The sequence below is a fragment of the Lissotriton vulgaris genome, chromosome 11 (genome assembly GCF_964263255.1).
Source record: "Lissotriton vulgaris chromosome 11, aLisVul1.2, whole genome shotgun sequence".
Taxonomy (NCBI): Eukaryota; Metazoa; Chordata; class Amphibia; order Caudata; family Salamandridae; genus Lissotriton; species Lissotriton vulgaris.
In genome coordinates, this window is record NC_141699.1 from 280,125,654 (window position 1) to 280,146,921 (window position 21,268).

Genomic DNA, 21,268 nt, shown 5'->3' on the forward strand with positions numbered 1-21,268 from the left:
AATCTACCAGTCCAACTCCAATTTTGCACTATTGTAAGATTCTCTGCTTACAGACTTAATAGAGATGCCACTTCACAAAAACTGACCAGACTTTTTAGTGTGCTCTTCCTGGGTCTTCTTCCTTATAATGACTGGACAGAGGCCACCCCAACTGGCATTTATGAGTTCTTTAAAATACTGTCCTGTTATTGTTACCTCACAGTAGGTCCCTCCTTCTCAAACACATGCACAGTAAATCCTCTGATAGTATCTTTTCCTAACCACTCTAATCTCTGCATACAAGGTCTCTTGGATGTAGCATCAAGGGCCCTTCGCTTAGAGAGAAATTGTCTAAAAGGGTGAACGTTATCCAATTTCCTATAAAGTCGAAAACATGGTAGTGAATGTCTTTGAGAAGTAAGTAAAAGAAAAGGATACTGAAGATAATCCCACCAAAACAGGCAGAGATTGCCATCCGTGGGTATCCTTGTCGTGCCATCGTCAGGTTCGAGAAGAAATCTGTAAAAAATTAAAAGGGCAGTTTAGGCATGGTCTAAAAAATAAACAACAGTCCAATAAACAACGGTCCAAGGCCGCCCGTTGAAGTGCTCCTTATAATGTTTCAGTGTAACATTGTGTAAGGGTCTGTCTCAGGGAATCAGGGGTCACTTAGCATTTTCTTTGTTGGTATAATGTTATTTACCACTAGTGTTAGAGGGCCACAACACTAACGCACTCAATTTGAATGACGAAGTGTAGGAAGCTGGCTTTTTATATGGTGTACCAAAAAGTTCAGATGACCCTTACTGGCTGACAGGGTTTTAAATAATAATCCCAAATGCTCACTTTTGTGGTAGTGTGAGCGATCAGTTTACGTTTATCAGAAGGTAGTGTTAATGTATTTGTTGAACACATTTGTTGAACACCTAACCAAGGGTTTTGGAGGCTGCACAACGAGTTGGGGTGTTGCAATTGTTGGGACAGGAGCAGATAGGCATGCAGGGTTGGGTGCTAAAGTCCACCAGCAGTCTATAGTTCTTGCTTCTTCAGCTCTTCTTTGTCCTCTTCTTTCTTCAGTCAGTCAAAACTGATTTCCTGGTGTCAAGGAGCCACCTAAATACTGAATTTTGGTAGTAAAGGGGAGTGAAGGGTAGTAGCAAATGGGCTACTTACCCTTGGGGTCACTACACCCCTATATGACCGCTTCTTGTGGGGAGGAAGCATAAACCTAATCCAGAGTCCCTAATTTCACCAAATACAAGATGATGGAATCCTTCTTTCATAGGTCACAATAGGCAGCCTACCTTAGGGGCGTTACTAGCCTGGTGGTGCACCACACCTCCCGGCATTTCTAATTATCCACCTTTCCTGGTGCCAAATGGGCATCAGGCCAGGGGGTGGCATCTCCCTGGTCTGAGGAAAGACGGCAGGGACTGAAGTCCCTGGTTCTGATATGCTAAATCACTAGACATCCTGTTGTAGGAGGTGTGAACACCTACTCCCAGAGCAGGCACTGTTTCTGGCCCCAGGGAGCATTGGCTCTCAACTGCAGGGGGTTAGAAACCTGTCTGTGGTGGCAGGTTGGACTACACCAGTCAGCCAGCACAGTAGAGGCCGGTAGGTTTTCAAGGGGCAGCTTGCATCAGTAGGGATTTATTAAGACAAGGTGTTTAATACTAAACACCATAGGTTTCAATGAAGCAATTATGTGGCTGGGAAACTCGTATTGAACAGGGGCTAGTACATATACTTAAGATGGCTTACCTGCTCACTTGTACTATCTAGTAATTGAACTAGACCGAACAAAGGCATATCTCCTCATGCAGATATGTCCACACATGTAATATAATGCAACCTGTCCTAGGTCTATAAGGCCTGCTGTAGAGGTGACTGGCTTATATTGAATGCAGTGGGTGTGGGTATGGCACACAGGGTGTGTGCCATGTCGTGTTTTCACTTTTGTCTGCACTATTTCACACAGCCTGCAATGGCAGTCTGCATGAGTTTGGTGGTTAGTCCCTTAGGGTGACACAATACATGCTGTAGCCCTTAGGGACCTTCTTTAGAACCCATGCCCTAGGTACCAGGGGTACCACATACCAAGGACTTACAGGGGTGCTAGAGGTCCGGCCAATTAGGCAACAATGGTACGATTACCTTGTTGTAGGGGAAAAGCACTGGCACTGGGGACCTTGTTAGCAGGAACTCAGTGCACTTCAGTCAAAATTGCATCAAATATCACTCAAAGTGCGGAGTCCCCATGTCAAAAAGGGGCACTCTCCTACACCAAGCACTTACTTTTAGCACTTTCACTGTAATGGTATTGAGCAGTCAATACTTACTCCAGGAGGGGCTTAGAAGCCTAGCGTGTAGTAGTGAATTATATAACTATGAGCTAATATCTTGACTGTCCACTCAGTGCTTTGGTTTAGAAGAAATAAAAGGAATTTACCAGCAAGTTGGAAAAGAGTGCATCTAAAACATGGTCTACTTGGAAAGCCAGAAGTGCTTGGCACCTTCTATGCCAGAGAACTGACTTGTTTGTAGCCCTTATATGCTAGGCCCTATGAATTCAGTTAACATTGATGTCTATGGCTTATGTTACTATGATCATGACCCGTAACTCCAGAAGAAAGCATAAGCTTTCTTTTGTGAACCTAAGCAATGCATTTTACAGCTAACCAACTAACAACTGATGGGTCAGTAACTGTGCACTTAAAACCAAACTTTCTCAAGACTAGCACAGGCTAGTGTACCAAACTATGCAACAGCAAACCACGCCAAAACAGAATTGACACAATAGTTATCCAATAGGGAAATGAGTGGTTCAAATTGGGGCTTCTTGGAAGTGTTCAGGCATTAAACATAGTGAATAAATTAGAGGTACACGACACATATATACAATGTTCCACTCTTTGTCATGGCTATGCCTGGCACTCTGAGTCTACAGAAGTGATTTTAATGTCTGGAATTTGAAGAATGTAAAAAATAAAAGTCAGAGCTCCAATGCCGAACAGCCCACTGCTCTACCAATGTAAGTAAATGCCCACACTTTTATACAATGCTATTGGGCTCTTATTGATGATTAAAGGTGGCAGAAATGGATGTTTCCCCAATTGCCAGTGCTCAGTTGGATGTGGCATAGTTACTGGAGTCCAGAGTACAGTTGAATCCATTTGTCAAGCTGGACTGGTGCAGGACTAGGACAATAAAGATATACTTTTAGAGGTGAGAAAGGGTTAAAAGGCGTTTATCTTGAGTACTGCCCATTGTGGTTATGATTCGCCAGTCAGAGAGGCACTTACTGGTTCAAAAACCCAACACCATGAACCAGATCGTTCATGGTGTGGGAAGTCCTCATCCTTGGACCATCACCCTCCGCCTGGGACGACTCCTGGTGGCCCCCAGCCCTGGGCACCGCCCCCACGCCGACAGACCACGCACGCAACCTGGGCTTTATCCTGGACTCCTCTCTCTCGATGACTAGACAAGTCAACGCCGTCTCCTCTTCTTGCTTTCACACCCTCCGCATGCTCCTCAAGATCTTCTGCTGGATCCCGATCGAAACCAGGAAGACGGTCACCCAGGCCCTCGTCACCAGCCGGCTGGACTACGGAAACACCCTCTACGCCGGAACCACAGCCAAGCTACAGAAAAGACTACAACGCATCCAGAACGCCTCAGCCCGACTCATCCTGGACATCTCTCGAGGCAGCCACATCTCCAGCCACCTGAGGAACGTGCACTGGCTCCCCGTCAACAAGAGGATCACATTCAGGCTCCTCACCCACGCACACAAGTCCCTCCACGACCTGGGCCCCAAGTACCTCAACGACCGCCTGACCTTCCACACACCCACTCGCCAGCTACGGTCCGCCAGCCTCGCCCTCGCCACCGTACCACGCATCCGAAGAACCACTGCCGGAGGCAGATCCTTCTACCTGGCGGCCAAGACATGGAACTCCCTTCCCATCCACCTTCGGCTGACCCAGGACCACCTCACCTTCAGGAGACAGCTCAAGACCTGGCTGTTCGAGCAGTAGCGTCCCCCTTCCCCCAAGCGCCTGGAGATCCTTCCAGGTGAGTAGCGCGCTATACAAGTGTTTTGATTGATTGATTAATTGAGATGGATCAGTGGCTACTGGTCAGAATAAGCAGATCCTGACAATACTTTCAACTGTGCAATCTCCTGGAGATGGTGGCAAGCAGAACATAAGAGCTCTTGAATCAGCCAACTCCCTCTGGTTGATTAAATGGAACTTCCGGCCAGAGGGCATAGTCCACCCCTCATGGGGGAGGTAGGACAAGTAGGACAGACAACCGTGAGGTATGTGGAGGTGATGATGGCAAGAGAGCACCTCCTCGACCTACGTGTCTTTGTGATATAGCAGAGCAGATAGCGGAGGTGGTTTTGTGGCTCTTGGCAGTTTCCATACATTTTGATGTCCTCATAAGGTCCTTCCACTCACCCTAGCCTCCTCATGGAATAGCTCTCCACTTCCTGTTGGGTTCTGTCCAACTCCCCTATGCAGGTAGGTGAGTCGCTCCTCTCTCCACAGTCCTAGAAGCAAGGCAGTTCTGCTAACTTGCAAGACTTAATTCCTAAGTCTGGAGAAGAAGAGGCAACCCATCAGAGAATTCACAAGCTCTTCTACCTTCATCTCTCCTTATGCTGTTGCAAACATCTACTTAGTTGTGACCCAAACACTTAAATGGGTGAGGGACTCAATACCCCGGAGGGTGTGGGCCTGGCAATTATGGAATGCTGCTCTTTTTTTAAAATTCAGGTGTTGCTTCAAACCTAGGAGAAAAAATATCACACTGTTCAATCCCAATTTTGCAGGATAACCATCACATACTAGAAATGGGTTATGTTAATTGCGGCAAGGAAAGCTACAACTTCAACAAAGGATCAGACTGCCAACCACTCATCAGATACACGTAGTTTTGAGGAGGGTGACCAGTGGTGCATACACGCAGATTATACAATGTGAGAAGAACTTCAGCCTGATTCCAAAACCATGAACCTATGGTTTTGGTCTCTTGTTCATGCAACTCTCCACAGGTCACTCACTCCGATAGCGCTTTGCCCACTTGTTCCTCTGTCAAGAACAGCAGCTCTAGCCTCAGCCTTATAGACATATATCTAAATGAAGAAAGTTCAGTGGCTTATGTAAAGCGCTCTCCCAAAAGAGGAACCACCATCTCTGGTAGTGTTTTACCATTTACAAAAAAAGTAAAAATGCAAGAAACGGCCAATGTTTTAACCATCTCTGAATTGAACCATACTTTTGTCAATGTCATGACGGAAAGATTTTCCAACAGGTCCGTGCCTCTGAAAAGGGAGATGGGATGAGGTGGAGAGAGTGCCCAAATAATCCATGAGTTTTGTTTTGTATAGAAGAAATGAGCATTTAGCCAGTATATAGAGGTATTAAAATTTACCTGAAGGTTGATTTTTGATATGAACTATTAAACACTTGAAACTTGTTGATATAAAGTGGAGGCTCCATATCTAATTTGTATGCAATATTCAAAGTTATTTTATTTTTTATTGTCTAAAACCTCTGAACTGGATAGTAAAAAACACTTTCATGAATGGACTTACCAAAAAGGCATTTTAATGCTTATGTCATCAAATGGGTTCAGCCCTAGTTTAGAATGGAGTTTGGATAATGGTGGAGATGAGGATATGCAATGCTTTTAATTCTGACTCTTAGATTAAAGGTGCCCAATTGTCAGCTGTGTGTAAACATGTGACGGTCCCGAGAGTATGAGCACTGTTTGCATACAGGTCAGTGGCTCACACAATTTTTAACTCGGAAAGTGATACTCTGGAACTTACTACCCTTTTACAGAAGCAAACCTGTGCTTACATTTTTATTTTTTTTCATCTTGTCAACCCTTTTTATCAATGGTTGTGTGTCGGAAAGACTGCTTCTGGTGCATATAAATTATAGGTACTGATCTTGTTGGCTAATATCTCCTCCTAAGTCTTATTTCAGCTAGTCCATACACAAATGCCACTTTAGCACCAGAAAGCCTGACCTGCTGATGCATTCAAATGAAAGATCATGGTACACAGCAAGGCTGTCCCAATGAACTTCGAGTGGGAAGAATGAGGTAACATCTAGATAGAGGCATCAATACTGAATCCCCAGACAGAACCAATACCAATCAGGGCATGTCCTCCAAAGATATACGTCGGGAAAAAGAAAACAATAGCTACATGCACTATAAGAACAGTGTACACAAGATTTAGAAATATTCTCTTGAGTGAATCCTGAGCAACCATTCTTTATGTTTATTTACCATTTGTGTGGCATTGAAGCACTTTCCAAAAAACTAAGTTTGAAAAGGGTCAAGGGAATATATTTAACGACCTGTCATTTCATTTCCCTACACCAGACAATATACATAACAAACAAAAAATTAGCGGTCTCATATATGTTGCTGTACTAGTACCTGAGAAAAAAGGGAATCATGCAAAATAGTAAAAGAGTTACAGCTGGCTGAGATATTCCCATCAGACCACCCTTTGGCGGAGTCTCATCATATGGGGTATTTGTATTTCATCCAATCAACCACCCAAACCATCAGATGATGGTGCGTATATGGATATGGAGTAGAAACTCTAGCAAGACTGTTACTCAAAGGGTAGTGCTCAGGGTGTGTGGTGCAGTGCTGTGGTGAAAACTTAAAATGAACGACTCAGACAAGAAGAAAATTTTGATAGGATTTATCTGAGTGCCAAGGTTAAAATCACGCCTGGTAGTCTAAATATATAACTACACTGTGGCGCTGTGCAGGACGGTCGACATGTTTCAGTCAAACTGGAAGTATTTATCCGGCTTTCGTCAGGACCTAGGTGATGAGTTACTGCAACAAGATAAAGTGAAAGTGCTTTGGTTTAAATGAAATTAGGTGCCAAAAATATATATAAGAATACTTATATCTACCAGGAATTTGGAGCCCCAATGTTCACAAGGAAGAAGTGCATTCTATCTTAATCCTAATGGAATAAAAGCACAAGAAAAATACATATTCGCATGTGTAACCAAATATTCACAAGAGACTGTACAGACAACATATCAAACAGAAGTAAATTGTACTCTGTTTGCTCAAGAGTGAACTCACTCATTCACAGAAAAAAGGATAGCTTCACTGTGAATACTCACCGCGCTTTGTGGGGGGAAATGACCTCACCTCACCCGGCATCCGCTCGGGAATATGAGGCCCCGCTCTAAGGTGCATAAAAAGAAGAAGGCATGAATTGCAAAATTAAATGCCCCAAGCTTCTAGCTATAGCATCCTTTATCTAACTCTCTAGATGCAGACAGAGCCGAAAAGAACCATAAAGACCTCACAGGACTTGGCCAGTGACAAATACACACCATTCTAGGTGTTCTAAACTTAAAAGTTATAAAGTAAAAATAAAAATTCGTCTAAAAGCAATTCTAGAAATGCCCAGGATTTAGCTTGGAGGCTGCCTTACCTGTCCGTCGGTACCTCTCTCTGGCATCCGAGAGGAAGTGGAGGTACCGACTAGGACCAGGCTCCTCCTTTATATATCACAGCCGATTGGTTAATTAACTTGTTGCGCTGCAAATTACCCGCCAAAACGAGTAATTAATAGATGGTAGCCCAAGCGCTTGTCTGAATGCGCATGAGCGTAAGCACTAACAGGTAGAGGCTCTCCATAGAGACCTGCGTAGTTGTTGAGTCATTGCGGCGGGCATGCGCTAATCATTCGTGCATGCGCGTGACGGTACAATCGTCACGTCGTCTCACACTAATCTCTTGCGCAGCCGCCTTTCTAAATGAGCCTTGCTAAGAACTCCAGTGGTACCGCTGTCTTTGAGAAAAGGGGGGGATAGATTGCTGACATGAACATGTAAGTACGCCACAAAAGTCGGCAAAGAGAAAATTAAAAAGAAAAATTTAAATCCGGCGCATGTTTGACTAATGGCCAAAGGCATGCGCTAGTCGTTCGCGCATGCGCGTGACGGTGGAATCGTCGCGCTGCACACTAGTCTCTAGCGCAGCCACTTTGCTAGATGAGCCTAGCTGAGAACTCAAGTAATACTACTGACTTTGGAAAAAAAAGGATGAACTGGCATAGACAAATGAGATCGCCACAGAGTCGGCGAAGGGGAAATTAAAATTAAAATCAAGCGCATGTTCTAAATAACACCAGATAGGACATTGTGGTATATTTGGTCACCGGAACACTCACTGCGGGGGATCATACCTCTAATAGTGAGTGATGTAAGAGAAAAGGATCTTACATATGTCTTATATTTATAGGCCTGCTAGAACATGACCAAATGGTGAAAAGTATAGTAAAAAGGAGAATCCCTAGTGATACATAAATAGCCAGGAGACTGCAAGGGAACACTACATATATTCTTTCTCATGTAATTATGAATGCAAAATCTCAGCATAGGAACATTACAGTTTTGTCAGCCAATTTTTGTTTTAAGGGCAGGAGAAACATTAGAACGGATAGTCAGAAATTCAAATTGAGATCCACTGACTGGAATCATTTAATCCTATACTGTCACTACGGAGCTTGAAAATCCATTTTTGCTCTTTGACAAATAAGAATTTGGATTTGTCACTGATGTGAGGTGGAATATATGGATGTTCTAAGATCACCCACTTCAAGTCCTCTGCTTGATGTTTCATAGCCAGGAAGTGGTTGGTAAGACAGGTGGACTGCTTATGGCAGCGGATTGTACTTTTATGTTCGCTAACGCGGACCTTCATTTTCCGCGTGGTATGACCAATATACTGAAGTGAACACGGGCAGGTAATCATATAAATAACTCCCTCCGTGTTGCAGTTAGTATGTTTGCGGAGTAGCCATGGGTTACCTGTGCCTATGTCCACTTGATCTGCTTTGTATGTCTGAGGACATGCGCTGCAAGAGCCACATGGAAAATGGCCGCGTACTGGTTGGGTGTTCCAAAGTGTATTGAATGTTTCTGTCGTTTTTAGGTCTCGCGCCTGCGATGCATATGGCGAAGCCATATGCCATCGCGCAGGCGCAATACTATTGTTGCCGGGTCTGCTTCCCAGGAGACAGGAGATGTCACGCGCACGATCAGGAAAGCGATCGGCGCCGCCCGCGCGCGCGTTCCCAATCTCCTGTCTCTCTGGGAAGCACACAAGCAAGCCCAGCAAGCCCCGCCAAGGCACCACGAGTGAACGCAGTAAGAGTTGTGCAGCCCGCATTACTATGCGCCCCCTCTTCAGCGCCACTCTGAACAAGTTTTTGCAGGTTGTGTCCTGTGAAAGCTCCTGCAGCAGGCAGGCAGGCTGCGGGAAACCTGAGCTCGGGCAGTAACAGCAGAGCAATGCTGGCTGCAGGCAGCCACGACTCTCCCCTCCTCTCGGTTGCTTACACGGACCAACTTAACCGGGGAGTTAGGTGTCCAGACTCTGCACGTGGCACGGTCGGGGTGATCTGCGAGAGTCCTGGCCCCTGGAGGATCCCTGCCCCTTCCCTGCTTCAGAGCCTTCAGTCTGCCAGGCTGGCACGAGTAAGTATACATTTTCGTTAGCACAGTCTCTGCTTGATGGATGTCTTCATTTTATAGGCACCCGCTCTTGTCATCCTCCGTGCTTTCACCCCAAGAGCAGTGTGCGGCTAGCTCGGCTCGAAGTGCTGAGCACTCACTGCCTGGTCTCGTCAGCTCCAATGGTTTTACCCCAAGATCAGCGGCGAGCTCCACCCTGCTCTCACAGCTGTGAAAATTAAAAGTCTTGTGTTTTTTTTGCAGAGCGAAGTTATTTTTCAACAACCAGCTGTTCCTAATGGCCCCTTGGGTCAAATGTTTGTATTTCTCGTTTGGCCCATCTTAGCTCACTGCTCAACCCGGTAAAAACCAATAGGGAAAACAAACAATCTTTTCTGTGGCAAACCCTCCCTTGAGATCATGGAAAAATAGGCTGCTGTAAATATTGCACGGTTAATGGCTGTAGGTGTCTGGGAGGTTAAATATGTGTTGGGCTTAAAACCAGTGGCTTTCAGTGTTTATGAACAGGTGGCTTTGTTACTGCCACCAGCACGTGCCTATTTCAATGAGGGCGACAGGCTCCGTTATTGTTAATAGTCTGGGAAGTAAACTTTCAGCGGACATCCCACTTGACACGCACATTGTTGTCAATGTATGGCGGGACTTTAAGTAATTAAAGGCACCACCACATCCACCACCACCACCACATCCACCACCACCACCACATCCACTACATCCAACCCCACCACATTCACCACCACCACCACATCCACCACATCCACCACCACATCCACCACCACATCCACCACCACGTCCACCACCACCACGTCCACCACCACCGCGTTCACCACCACCACGTCCACCACCACCACGTCCACCACCACCACGTCCATCACCCCCACATCCACCACCACATCCACCTCCACCCCCACATCCACTACATCCACCACCACCACCACATCCACCACCATATCCAACACCATCACCACATCCACCACCACCATATCTACCACATCCACCACATCCACCACATCCACTACCACATCCACCACCACCACATCTACCACATCCACCACCACCACATCTACCACCACCACATCTACCACCACCACATCCACCACATCTACCACCACCACATCCACCACATCCACCAACACCACCACATCCACCACCATCACCACATCCACCACCACCACATCCACCACCACCACCACATCCACCACCACCACCACCACCACCACATCCACCACCATCACCACATCCACCACCACATCCACCACCACCACATCCACCACCACCACATCCACCACTACCACATCCACCACTACCACATCCACCACTACCACATCCACCACTACCACATCCACCACTACCACATCCACCACTACCACATCCACCACCACCACAACCCCCACCACCACAACCACCACCACCTCCACATCCACCACCACCACCACATCCACCACCACCACATCCACCACATCCATCACCGCCACATCCATCACCGCCACATCCATCACCGCCACATCCATCACCGCCACATCCATCACCGCCACCACATCCACCGCCACCACATCCACCGCCACCACATCCACCACCACACCCACCACCACATCCACCACCACCACATCCACCACCACCACATCCACATCCACCACCCCCACATCCACCCCCACCACATCCACCACCACCACATCCACCACATCAACCACCACCACATCCACCACCACCACATCATCCACCACCAACACATCCAACACCCCCACATCCACCAGATCCACTTCCACCACATCTATATGTGTGTGTGTGTGTGTGTGTGTGTGTGTGTGCTCTTTGTGTGGCTCTGTGTGTGTGTGTGTGTGTGTGTGTGTGTGTGTGTGTGTGTGTGTGTGTGTGTGTGTGTGTGTGTGTGTGGTTGCACATGCAATAGGTCTCACATTTGCGAGAGATTAAGCTATTAGCATTATAAATGACAATGCCATTTATTTATCTGTTTTAAAAACAAACACATACATTAAAAAAAATTGTCATTTACAATGCCAATAGCTCTAACTTTTGCAAAGGCGAGACCGTTGCATTGTAAATGCTTGTTACTCTTGGTCTAGTGTGGACCAGACTGTCTCGTAGACTACAGGCCTTTTTAAAGGAGAACAAAGGCGGAGGGATGTTTGTTTGGGCTATGTTTAAAATATTCCAGTGTTTTCGCACTGTCATTTGAATTTTGTTAGAGAGGACGCTGAAGGTGCTAACGAAGGTAAGTCTATCCAGAGGCGCCTTTTCAGGTTTTCTCTCTAGCAGTGCCTCCCTGTTGTTGTTGGAGGCTCGTTTCCAAGCTTTTCGTACCAGATGACTAGGATATTGCCGATCCTCTAATTGTCTAGACAGGATGCGGGCATGTTTGTCAAAGAGAGATTTAGAAGAACAATTTCTGCGAACTCTCAGAAATTGTCCTACAGGAAGATTTTCCCGCAAAGCCCGGGGATGGTGGCTAGTACAGGGTAAGAGGGAGTTCCTGGACATAGGTTTTTTGTAGAGTTAGCATTCCAGTTTACCATCCTTGGGAAAAATGAGAATGTCCAAAAAAGGCAATTCCACCCGGCTGAATTCGATGGTGAATTTCAGATATTGGTTTTGATAGTTCAACCAATTGTGGAATGATTGGACCTCTGATGGTGTACCTCGCCAAACCAGAAGAATGTCATCTATGTATCTCTTCTAAGCATGGGCGGAAAATCCGCTCCGCTCGCGGATTTTGCGGATTTTCGGTAAATTCGCAATCCGTGAACTCTCGCGAATTTACTGAAAATCCGCAAATTCGCACGCAGCTGATTTTTTTTCTTGGTGATGCAATATTGCGGCGTGCGGCGTTCACTTACTGCCATTCAGCGTTTGCCAAGTTTTTTTTCCTCGATATTTTGCGAGTGGTGCACCATTTTGGATCTTGCTGCAGGATCCCGCGGGAGTTTGGCGACGCATCGTGAGAGTTCGCAATTGCGAACATGTAGGTGCGGCGGGCAGCAACAATCTCGCACTCACGAAATTACAAAATTTGCAATTCTGCACAAGAAATCCACTAGCAAGCAGCATAGACCTTCTGAAAATGATGATTTTTATCAGAATAATTCCTCAGGTTGACATTTGCCTACACTTTTTTTGATTTGAGGCCTTTTGACTTTCTTTGGATCACTTTTAGATTAGAAATCAACTTTCACAAGTAAGTTTGTTTGGGGCATTACAGTTGCTGTTCTGCAGAAAAACGAGTTTGCAAAACTGAAAGCACTCAGCAGGTGCAAAAGTTCACTCATCATTGGTAACCATTCCCTGTAGTACTTCCTGAGGGGCCCCTCCAGAGTTCAATTGCCTATGTTTGTTTGGGGCATTACAGTTGCTGTTCTGCAGAAAAACGAGTTTTGCAAAACTGAAAGCACTCAGCAGGTGCAAAAGTTCAAACTCATCATTAGTAACCATTCCCTGTAGTGCTTCCTGACAGGGACCCCTCCAGAGTTCAGTTGCTAGTTGCAACAATTCTATGACCCTGCTCGGACCCTCACAGCAGGCTCATAGAATAGCTACAAGTAGGCCACAAAGGTCCTGGAAAAAAAATTTGCACTGCAACAGAAAGCAAATTACAGATAAGGAAGCAGGTGCCAGACTGTAATTTTAAAACAGTGACACATTAATAAATCAACCCCAAATTAATTCATGTCAGTTGAAGCAGGGCAGGTGTGCTTGCTTTTCCCCCCATAATCTACAGTGATTAACCAGAGGGTGGCATTGATGTACCAGAGGGTGGCATGGGTGAAACAGGGTGGCAGTGGTGAAACAGAGAGTGCTGTGAACCTATGATGATGAACCAGACGTAGAAACAACATAGTCGCGACCGTTGCGAGCCGACAAGTAAGTTCGCAATTGCGAACTGGTACAAAACCCACGCGAACTGGCAGAAACCCTTGCGAACACAAAAAAAAAATCCGCAAATTCGCGAATTTTTCGGATTGCGAGTTCGCAAATATGCAAATTTGCGAACGCCAGATTCGCAAAATTCGCCCATGCTTAATCTCTTCCATAGCACCACCGGATGGAAGTAGGGGTTGCTATGGTTGAGTACATGATTCTGTTCAAACAAATGAACATAAAGGTTGGAGAGGCTGGGGGAAAATATACTCCCCATAGATGTTCCAGAGGTTTGGAGATAGATCTGATCTGCAAATTTGAAGTAATTTTCCATCATTGCCAATCTGGCACATTCCATGATGAAATTCAATGGAGTAATGCTTACGCATTTGCAGGATACGGCCGATGTTCTAAGACTTTTACCAGAAGTAGGATTCGACACCGAGACTGACCTTTCGGTCAGTTTCGATGTCGAGTCCTTGTATACCTGCATACCACAGGAAGAAACTCTGGAAGCTATCTGATCTCTTCTCGTCAGACGTGACTTACAAAGCATTACTCCAGTGAATTTCATTATGGAATGTGCCAGATTGGCAATGATGGAAAATTACTTCAAATTTGAAGGTCAGATCTATCTCCAAACCTCTGGAACATCTATGGGGAGTATTTTTGCCCCCAGCCTCGCCAACCTTTATGTTCATTTGTTTGAACAAAATCAGGTACTCAACCATAGCAACCCGTACTTCCATCAGGTGGTGCTATGGAAGAGATACATAGAGGACATTCTTCTGGTTTGGCGAGGTACACCATCGGAGGTCCAATCATTCCACAATTGGTTGAACCATCAAAACCAATATCTGAAATTCACCATCGAATTCAGCCGGGTGGAATTGCCTTTTTTGGACATTCTCATTTTTCCCAAGGATGGTAAACTGGAATACGAACTCTACAAAAAACCTATGTCCAGGAACTCCCTCTTAGCCTTTATTAGCCACCATCCCAGGGCTTTGCGGGAAAATCTTCCTGTAGGACAATTTCTGAGAGTTCGCAGAAATTGTTCTTCAAAATCTCTCTTTGACAAACATGACCGAATCCTGTCTAGACAATTGGAGGAATGGCAATATCCTAGTCATCTGGTACGAAAAGCTTGGAAACGAGCCTCCAACAACAACAGGGAGGCACTGCTAGAGAGAAAATCTGAAATGGCGCCTCTGGATAGACTTACCTTCGTTAGCACCTTCAGCGTCCTCTCTAACAAAATGCAAATGACAGTGCGAAAACACTGGGATATTTTAAACATAGCCCAAACAAACATCCCTTCGCCTTTGTTCTCCTTTAAAAAGGCCCGTAGTCTACGAGACAGTCTGGTCCACACTAGACCAAGAGTAAAAACGACAGAAACATTCAATACACTTTGGAACACCCAACCTGTACGCGGCCATTTTCCATGTGGCTCTTGCAGCGCATGTCCTCAGACATACAAAGCTGATCAAGTGGACATAGGCACAGGTAACCCATGGATACTCCGCAAACATACTAACTGCAACACGGAGGGAGTTATTTATATGATTACCTGCCCGTGTTCACTTCAGTATATTGGTCATACCACGCGGAAAATGAAGGTCCGTGTTAGCGAACATAAAATTACAATCCGCTGCCATAAGCAGTCCACCTGTCTTACCAACCACTTCCTGGCTATGAAACATCAAGCAGAGGACTTGAAGTGGGTGATCTTAGAACATCCATATATTCCACCTCACATCAGTGACAAATCCAAATTCTTATTTGTCACAGAGCAAAAATGGATTTTCAAGCTCCTTAGTGATAGTATAGGATTAAATGATTCCATTCAGTGGATCTCAATTTGAATGTCTGACTATCCGTTCTAATGTTTCTCCTGCCCTTAAAACAAAAATTGGCTGACAAAACTGTAATGTTCGTATGCTGAGATTTTGCATACATAATTACATGAGAAAGAATATATGTAGTGTTCCCTTGCAGTCTCCTGGCTATTTATGTATCACTAGGGATTCTCCTTTTTACTATACTTTTCACCATTTGGTCATGTTCTAGCAGGCCTATAAATATAAGACATATGTAAGATCCTTTTCTCTTACATCACTCACTATTAGAGGTATGATCCCCCGCAGTGAGTGTTCCGGTGACCAAATATACCACAATGTCCTATCTGGTCTTATTTAGAACATGCGCCTGATTTTAATTTTAATTTCCCCTTCGCCGACTCTGTGGTGATCTCATTGGTCTATGCCAGTTCATCCTTTTTTCCAATGTCAGTAGTATTACTAGAGTTCTCAGCTAGGCTCATCTAGCAAAGTGGCTGCGCTAGAGACTAGTGTGAAGCGCGACGATTCCACCGTCACGCGCATGCGCGAACGACTAGCGCATGCCTTTGGCCATTAGACAAACATGCGCCGGATTTTAATTTAAATTTTTCTTTTTAATTTTCTCTTTGCCGACTTTTGTGGCGTACTCACATGTTCATGTCAGCAATCTATCCCCCCCTTTTCTCAAAGACAGCGGTACCACTGGAGTTCTTAGCAAGGCTCATTTAGACAGGCGGCTGCGCGAGAGATTAGTGTGGGACGCGACGATTGTACCGTCACGCGCATGCACAAATGATTAGCGCATGCCCTCCGCAATGACTCAACAACTACGCAGGTCTCTATGGAGAGCCTCTACCTGTTAGTGCTTACGCTCATGCGCATTCAGACAAGCGCTTGGGCTACCATCTATTAATTACTCGTTTTGGCGGGTAATTGGCAGCGCAACAAGTTAATTAACCAATCAGCTGTGATATATAAAGGAGGAGCCTGGTCCTAGTCGGTACCTCCACTTCCTCTCGGATGCCAGAGAGGTACCGACGGACAGGTAAGGCAGCCTCCAAGTTAGATCCTGGGCATTTCTAGAATTGCTTTTAGACGAATTTTTATTTTTACTTTATAAACTTTAAGTTTAGAACACCTAGAATGGTGTGTATTTGTCACTGGCCAAGTCCTGTGGGATCTTTATGGTTCTTTTTGGCTCTGTCTGCATCTAGAGAGTTAGATAAAGGATGCTATAGCTAGAAGCTTGGGGCATTTAATTTTGCAATTCATGCCTTCTTCTTTTTATGCACCTTAGAGCGGGGCCTCATATTCCCGAGCGGATGCCGGGTGAGGTGAGGTCATTTCCCACGCAAAGCACGGTGAGTATTCACAGTGGAGCGATCCTTTTCTCTGAATGAGTGAGTTCACTCTTGAGCAAACAGAGTACAATTTACTTCTGTTTGATATGTTGTCTGTACAGTCTCTTGTGAATATTTGGTTACACATGCGAATGTGTATTTTTCTTGTGCTTTTATTCCATTAGGATTAAGATAAAATGCACTTCTTCCTTGTGAACATTGGGGCTCCAAGTTCCTGGTAGATATAAGTATTCTTATATATATTTTTGGCACCTAATTTCATTTACACCAAAGCACTTTCACTTTATCTTGTTGCAGTAGCTCATCACCTAGGTCCTGATGAAAGCCGGATAATACTTCCAATTTGGCTGAAACATGTCGACCGTCCTGCACAGCGCCACAGTGTAGTTATATTTAGACTACCAGGTGTGAGTTTAACCTTGGCACTCAGATAAATCCTATTAAAATTTTCTTCTTGTCGGAGTCGTTCATTTTAAGTTTTCACCACAGCACTGCACCACACACCCTGAGCACTACCTTTTGAGTAACAGACTGGCTAGAGTTTCTACTCCATATCCATATCCGCACCATCATCTGATGGTTTGGGCGGTTGATTGGATGAAATACAAATACCCCATATGATGAGACTCCGCCAAAGGGTGGTCTGATGGGTATATCTCAGCCAGCTGTAACTCTTTTACTATTTTGCATGATTCCCTTTTTTCTCAGGTACTAGTACAGCAACATATATGAGACCGGTCATTTTTTCTTGGTTATGTATATTGTAGCACTTTCGCCCCTTCCACATGATGCTGAGATTTTAATGGCCAGTTGTGCTTGGTACTGTGTGGTTGTGTTATGTTGGGCAAGGATGACTTGAATAGAAGCTCTGACAAATTTAGGCATGCTCAGTGATCTAGGCAATGGCTGTCGGCGTTTGGTGTGAAATACAAGTAACGCATTTGAATCTCAAAGGGGCATCTGAACCTTTTAATCATCTGAGATGGATATATTTAGTACCATTACATTGAGCATCAACAACACCTTTTTGCAGTCCCCATGTGGCTAAACCTGAAGAACTAAGCACTAAATAAAAACAAATTGATACTTATATAACATGTGAATTGGTATTTATGCAAACAAAAGCATCAGAACCATATGACTTTTCTAACTCTCCTCCTCAACCCCTATTCTGCCCCTTTGTCCTCATCTTCAGTGCTCTGACCTAGAGGTTTTCACAGTCCTTTCACCTCCAGAGTTGTTCTCCGAAGTCTCTCGTCCAGGGTGCTCCCTTTTGACAGTGCTTATTCATGCTCTTTCAATCTTCCCACCGCCAATGCTCACTTATTCCTCTCTCGTCTAATGCAGAACCCCAATGTTCAGTCACTCCTCTCACCTCCGATATTGCTCCCTGATGCTCATTCACTTCCTGCTCATTCATTTCTCTCATGTCCAAAGCTTTTGAAATGCTCGTTCACTCCATTGCTGTTCCCACTACTTATGAACTTCCTTCACCCGCAGTGCAAATTCCAAATGCTCATTCACTCCTCTGACCTTCAACACAGCTTCCCAATGCTCGCTCACTCCTTTCACTTCCACGTAATTTCCCCATTGCTCATTCACTCTTTTCACCTCCAATATTCATTCACTCCTTCCACCCTGAATGCAGTTTTGTAATGCTCATTCACTCCTGTCACTGCCAATTTGGTTTCTCAGTGTTCATTCATTCCTCTCACCTGCAAGGCTTTTCATTTACTCCTCTTGCCCCCGTGGCTGTTTCGCAATGCTCATTCTTTCCTCTCACCTCTGTAGCTATATCGCACAGCTCATTCACCCATCTTCCCTACCAATTCTCTCAGAGTGATTATTCACTGCTCTCACTGCCAGTCCTTCCCCAAAGCTCATTCACTACCACCTCCAATGCAGCTTCCCAATCAATCAACACTCAACTCGCAGTGTGGTTTAACATTTCTCATTGACTCCTCTCTCTCCTATGTTGTATCATTATACTCATTCATGCCCTTAGTCCCAATGCTGTTTCTCAATACTCATTCATTCCTCTCACCTCCAGTGCGGTCTCCCAATCCTTATGCACCTCTACTCTTCCTGCTGCTGTTTTCCAATCCTGTTTCAAACTACTTTCCTCCAATGCTGTTTCCCAAAGATAATGGACTCCTCTCCGCTGCTGTATCCGATGCTCATTCACCTTTCTCCTTGCAATGTTGTTTCCCAATCTCCAAAGGTGTTTCCCAACGCTCATTCACTCATCTCACCTCCAGTCATTTCCTGATGCTCAACCATTCCCCCTCACTATACTGGTTTCTAGCGCTATGCACTTGTCTTACCTCCAGTGTACTTTCCCAATGCTCATTCACTCCTCGAACTTCCACTGCTGTTTCTCAATATTCATTAATTGGTCTCACGTCCATTGCTGCTATCCTAATAATGACTCACTGCTATTACTTCTAGTGCTGTTCCCCAATGCCCATTCACTCTCCTCACCTCCACTGGTTCTGTCTCAATACTCGACTCCTCTCACCCCCATTGCTGCAGTCAAAATGCTCATCCCCTCCCCTCTAGCTATTTCCCAATGCTCATTCACTCCTCTTACCTACATGCTGCTATAACAACAATTATTAACTCCTCTCATCTCCACCGCTGTTTTGCAAAAGCTAATTCATTGATCTCATCTTCAATGCCATTTCCTAACGCTCTCAACTCCTCTGCTGCTATCCCAATTCTCATTCACTCCTCTAGTGTGGTTTACTAATGCTCATTCACTCTTCTCGTCTTCACTGCTGCTGTGCCAATGGTCAATCGCAGATCCCATATACAATGCAGTTTTAAAAAGCGAACTGATTACACTCACCTCCAATGCTGTTTCCCCAAGCCAGCAGTGTTAGACCAAGAACAGTGTTGCTCAGTTTAAAGATCACGCCAAAGGTACGAAGGATGTTCACAGCTTCAGTGGCAGCAGCATTAATCCACAGTGCACTGACCAAGAACCCCAAGTATGAGAAAATCTAAAGCCAAGACAAAACCATATACATACTGCTGTTATACATTATGTGCACATTTAGGATATAACAACTCATGAACCTACCAGAACCTTTGTGTAAAGAAGGTAAACCTGGGATGTCTGGAGAAAAGGCCTTTGTCAGATGACATAGAAAGAGAAGGTCTGCAAGATAAGAATGTTTTTTAGGAGAGAAGAGGCAGTAAGAAATACTTACTAGGGACTAGGGTTTGAAAATGACTCTCTAGACAAGGTTTAGATCAAATGAAGCATTAGACACTTTTCAATTCTCCCTTGTGCCCCAAGAGTAAAGCAGAAAAATGGAGACTCCACCAGAGGTAGTGCAGTGGCCAACATCCAGGGGACAAAGCGGTAAAAAATAAAAATAAGAAAAGAAATAAAAAACACTAAATGAAAAGAAGCAGACAAGAGGAGAAGACCCCCTTCCATCCCAGAGAAACAGTACATGGAGAATCCACCAAAGGGAGATGAAAGAATAGAAGCCAGCAATGGGTTTCAAATTCTCCAGAGGACAAACACAGAAGTTATGTAGTACATTTCTTTACACTTAAATGTTAAGAATTGTGTTAATTTTATGAGGGAGTTCTCCAATGCTGAAATTTATTTCACCTCAAATGTACAAATGTTTCCCCAGCTATCACTCCCTTTTGGAAGTGTTTGTCGTAAATCTACTTTTTCCCTGCTTCATACTAGCAGCATAATCCGGATATAGATATTGAGGGAGGGCTTGAGGTAGCTAGACAAGATAATGATGAGGTGGGTAGGAGAGAGGAGGCTTGCAAGCTTTGTGGAACTGGGTAGGATTGTGTAAGTTCATGTGGTGGAAAACTAAAGAGGCAGATCAGGGGATGAATGCCTACTTTAAATTATCTCTTCTAATGAGAATATCCTTATATGCCTGTATTCCCAGACCGTCAAACTCATGTTCTTGTACATAATTGATATTGCACCATTTTAGAAGCACATTTTAATTTCCAAATGAGAGTTTTTGTTTATTATGGAGTTGATTTTTTTACCTCCATGTTCGTAACCTATATTTTAACTTGAGACAAGACGGAAGCAGAAGACCACCAGAAGAAGCGCATGAAGAATATTCCCAAGAGATAGAGGGGGACAGGCAATCCCCTAGAGGCAGACAAGTTAAACAGACTCCTCACAGAAAACAGTAGACATAGAGATTCCCTTCTCACCCTTTCCCAAGAGCAGGCTCTCAGTGATGTTCCTCAGGTACTGCAACATTAGGTTTTCACCATAATCAATGGCTATGCAAACAGCTCCTGTGCAAATGAACCTTACGACTATTCATGGCGTAAATCAGAATATATAAAGGAGTTCTGCCTTTAAGGACTGTCAGTGAGTATCAATGCTCCACATGGAAATGGCTCCACAATGCCCACTCCACCCCGGAGAATTATTAGGAAGGAAGTGGGAAATGAGAATAACCATGAGTACCAGAGAAGAGGAGGACAATTTCAGGGTGAAAAGAATTCAAAGAAATGATCATCAAATGAGATAATGCTTTAATTTAGGTCCTTTTGATGACACCACACTGTAGCGTAATGGTTGGGAGTCAGCAATAGTCTAGGATACAAAGCATGCACAGGCAGTTCATTGTCAGTGGTGCATTATACTGCAATGTCAGAGTGATGAGAC

General features: G+C 44.7%; 1 protein-coding gene across 1 annotated transcript in view; it reads right to left on the bottom strand.

The window, feature by feature from the left end:
- SLC8B1 (solute carrier family 8 member B1) overlaps positions 1 to 21,268 on the bottom strand; it is a 210,775-nt gene that overhangs the window by 7,427 nt on the left and 182,080 nt on the right. Inside the window, exons 13-14 of the mRNA XM_086943252.1 lie at positions 19,448 to 19,601; positions 418 to 498 (exon numbers count right to left, since the gene is read on the bottom strand). Coding sequence (XP_086799378.1) covers positions 418 to 498; positions 19,448 to 19,601 — 235 coding nt within the window. The remainder of the gene's footprint in view (positions 1 to 417; positions 499 to 19,447; positions 19,602 to 21,268) is intronic.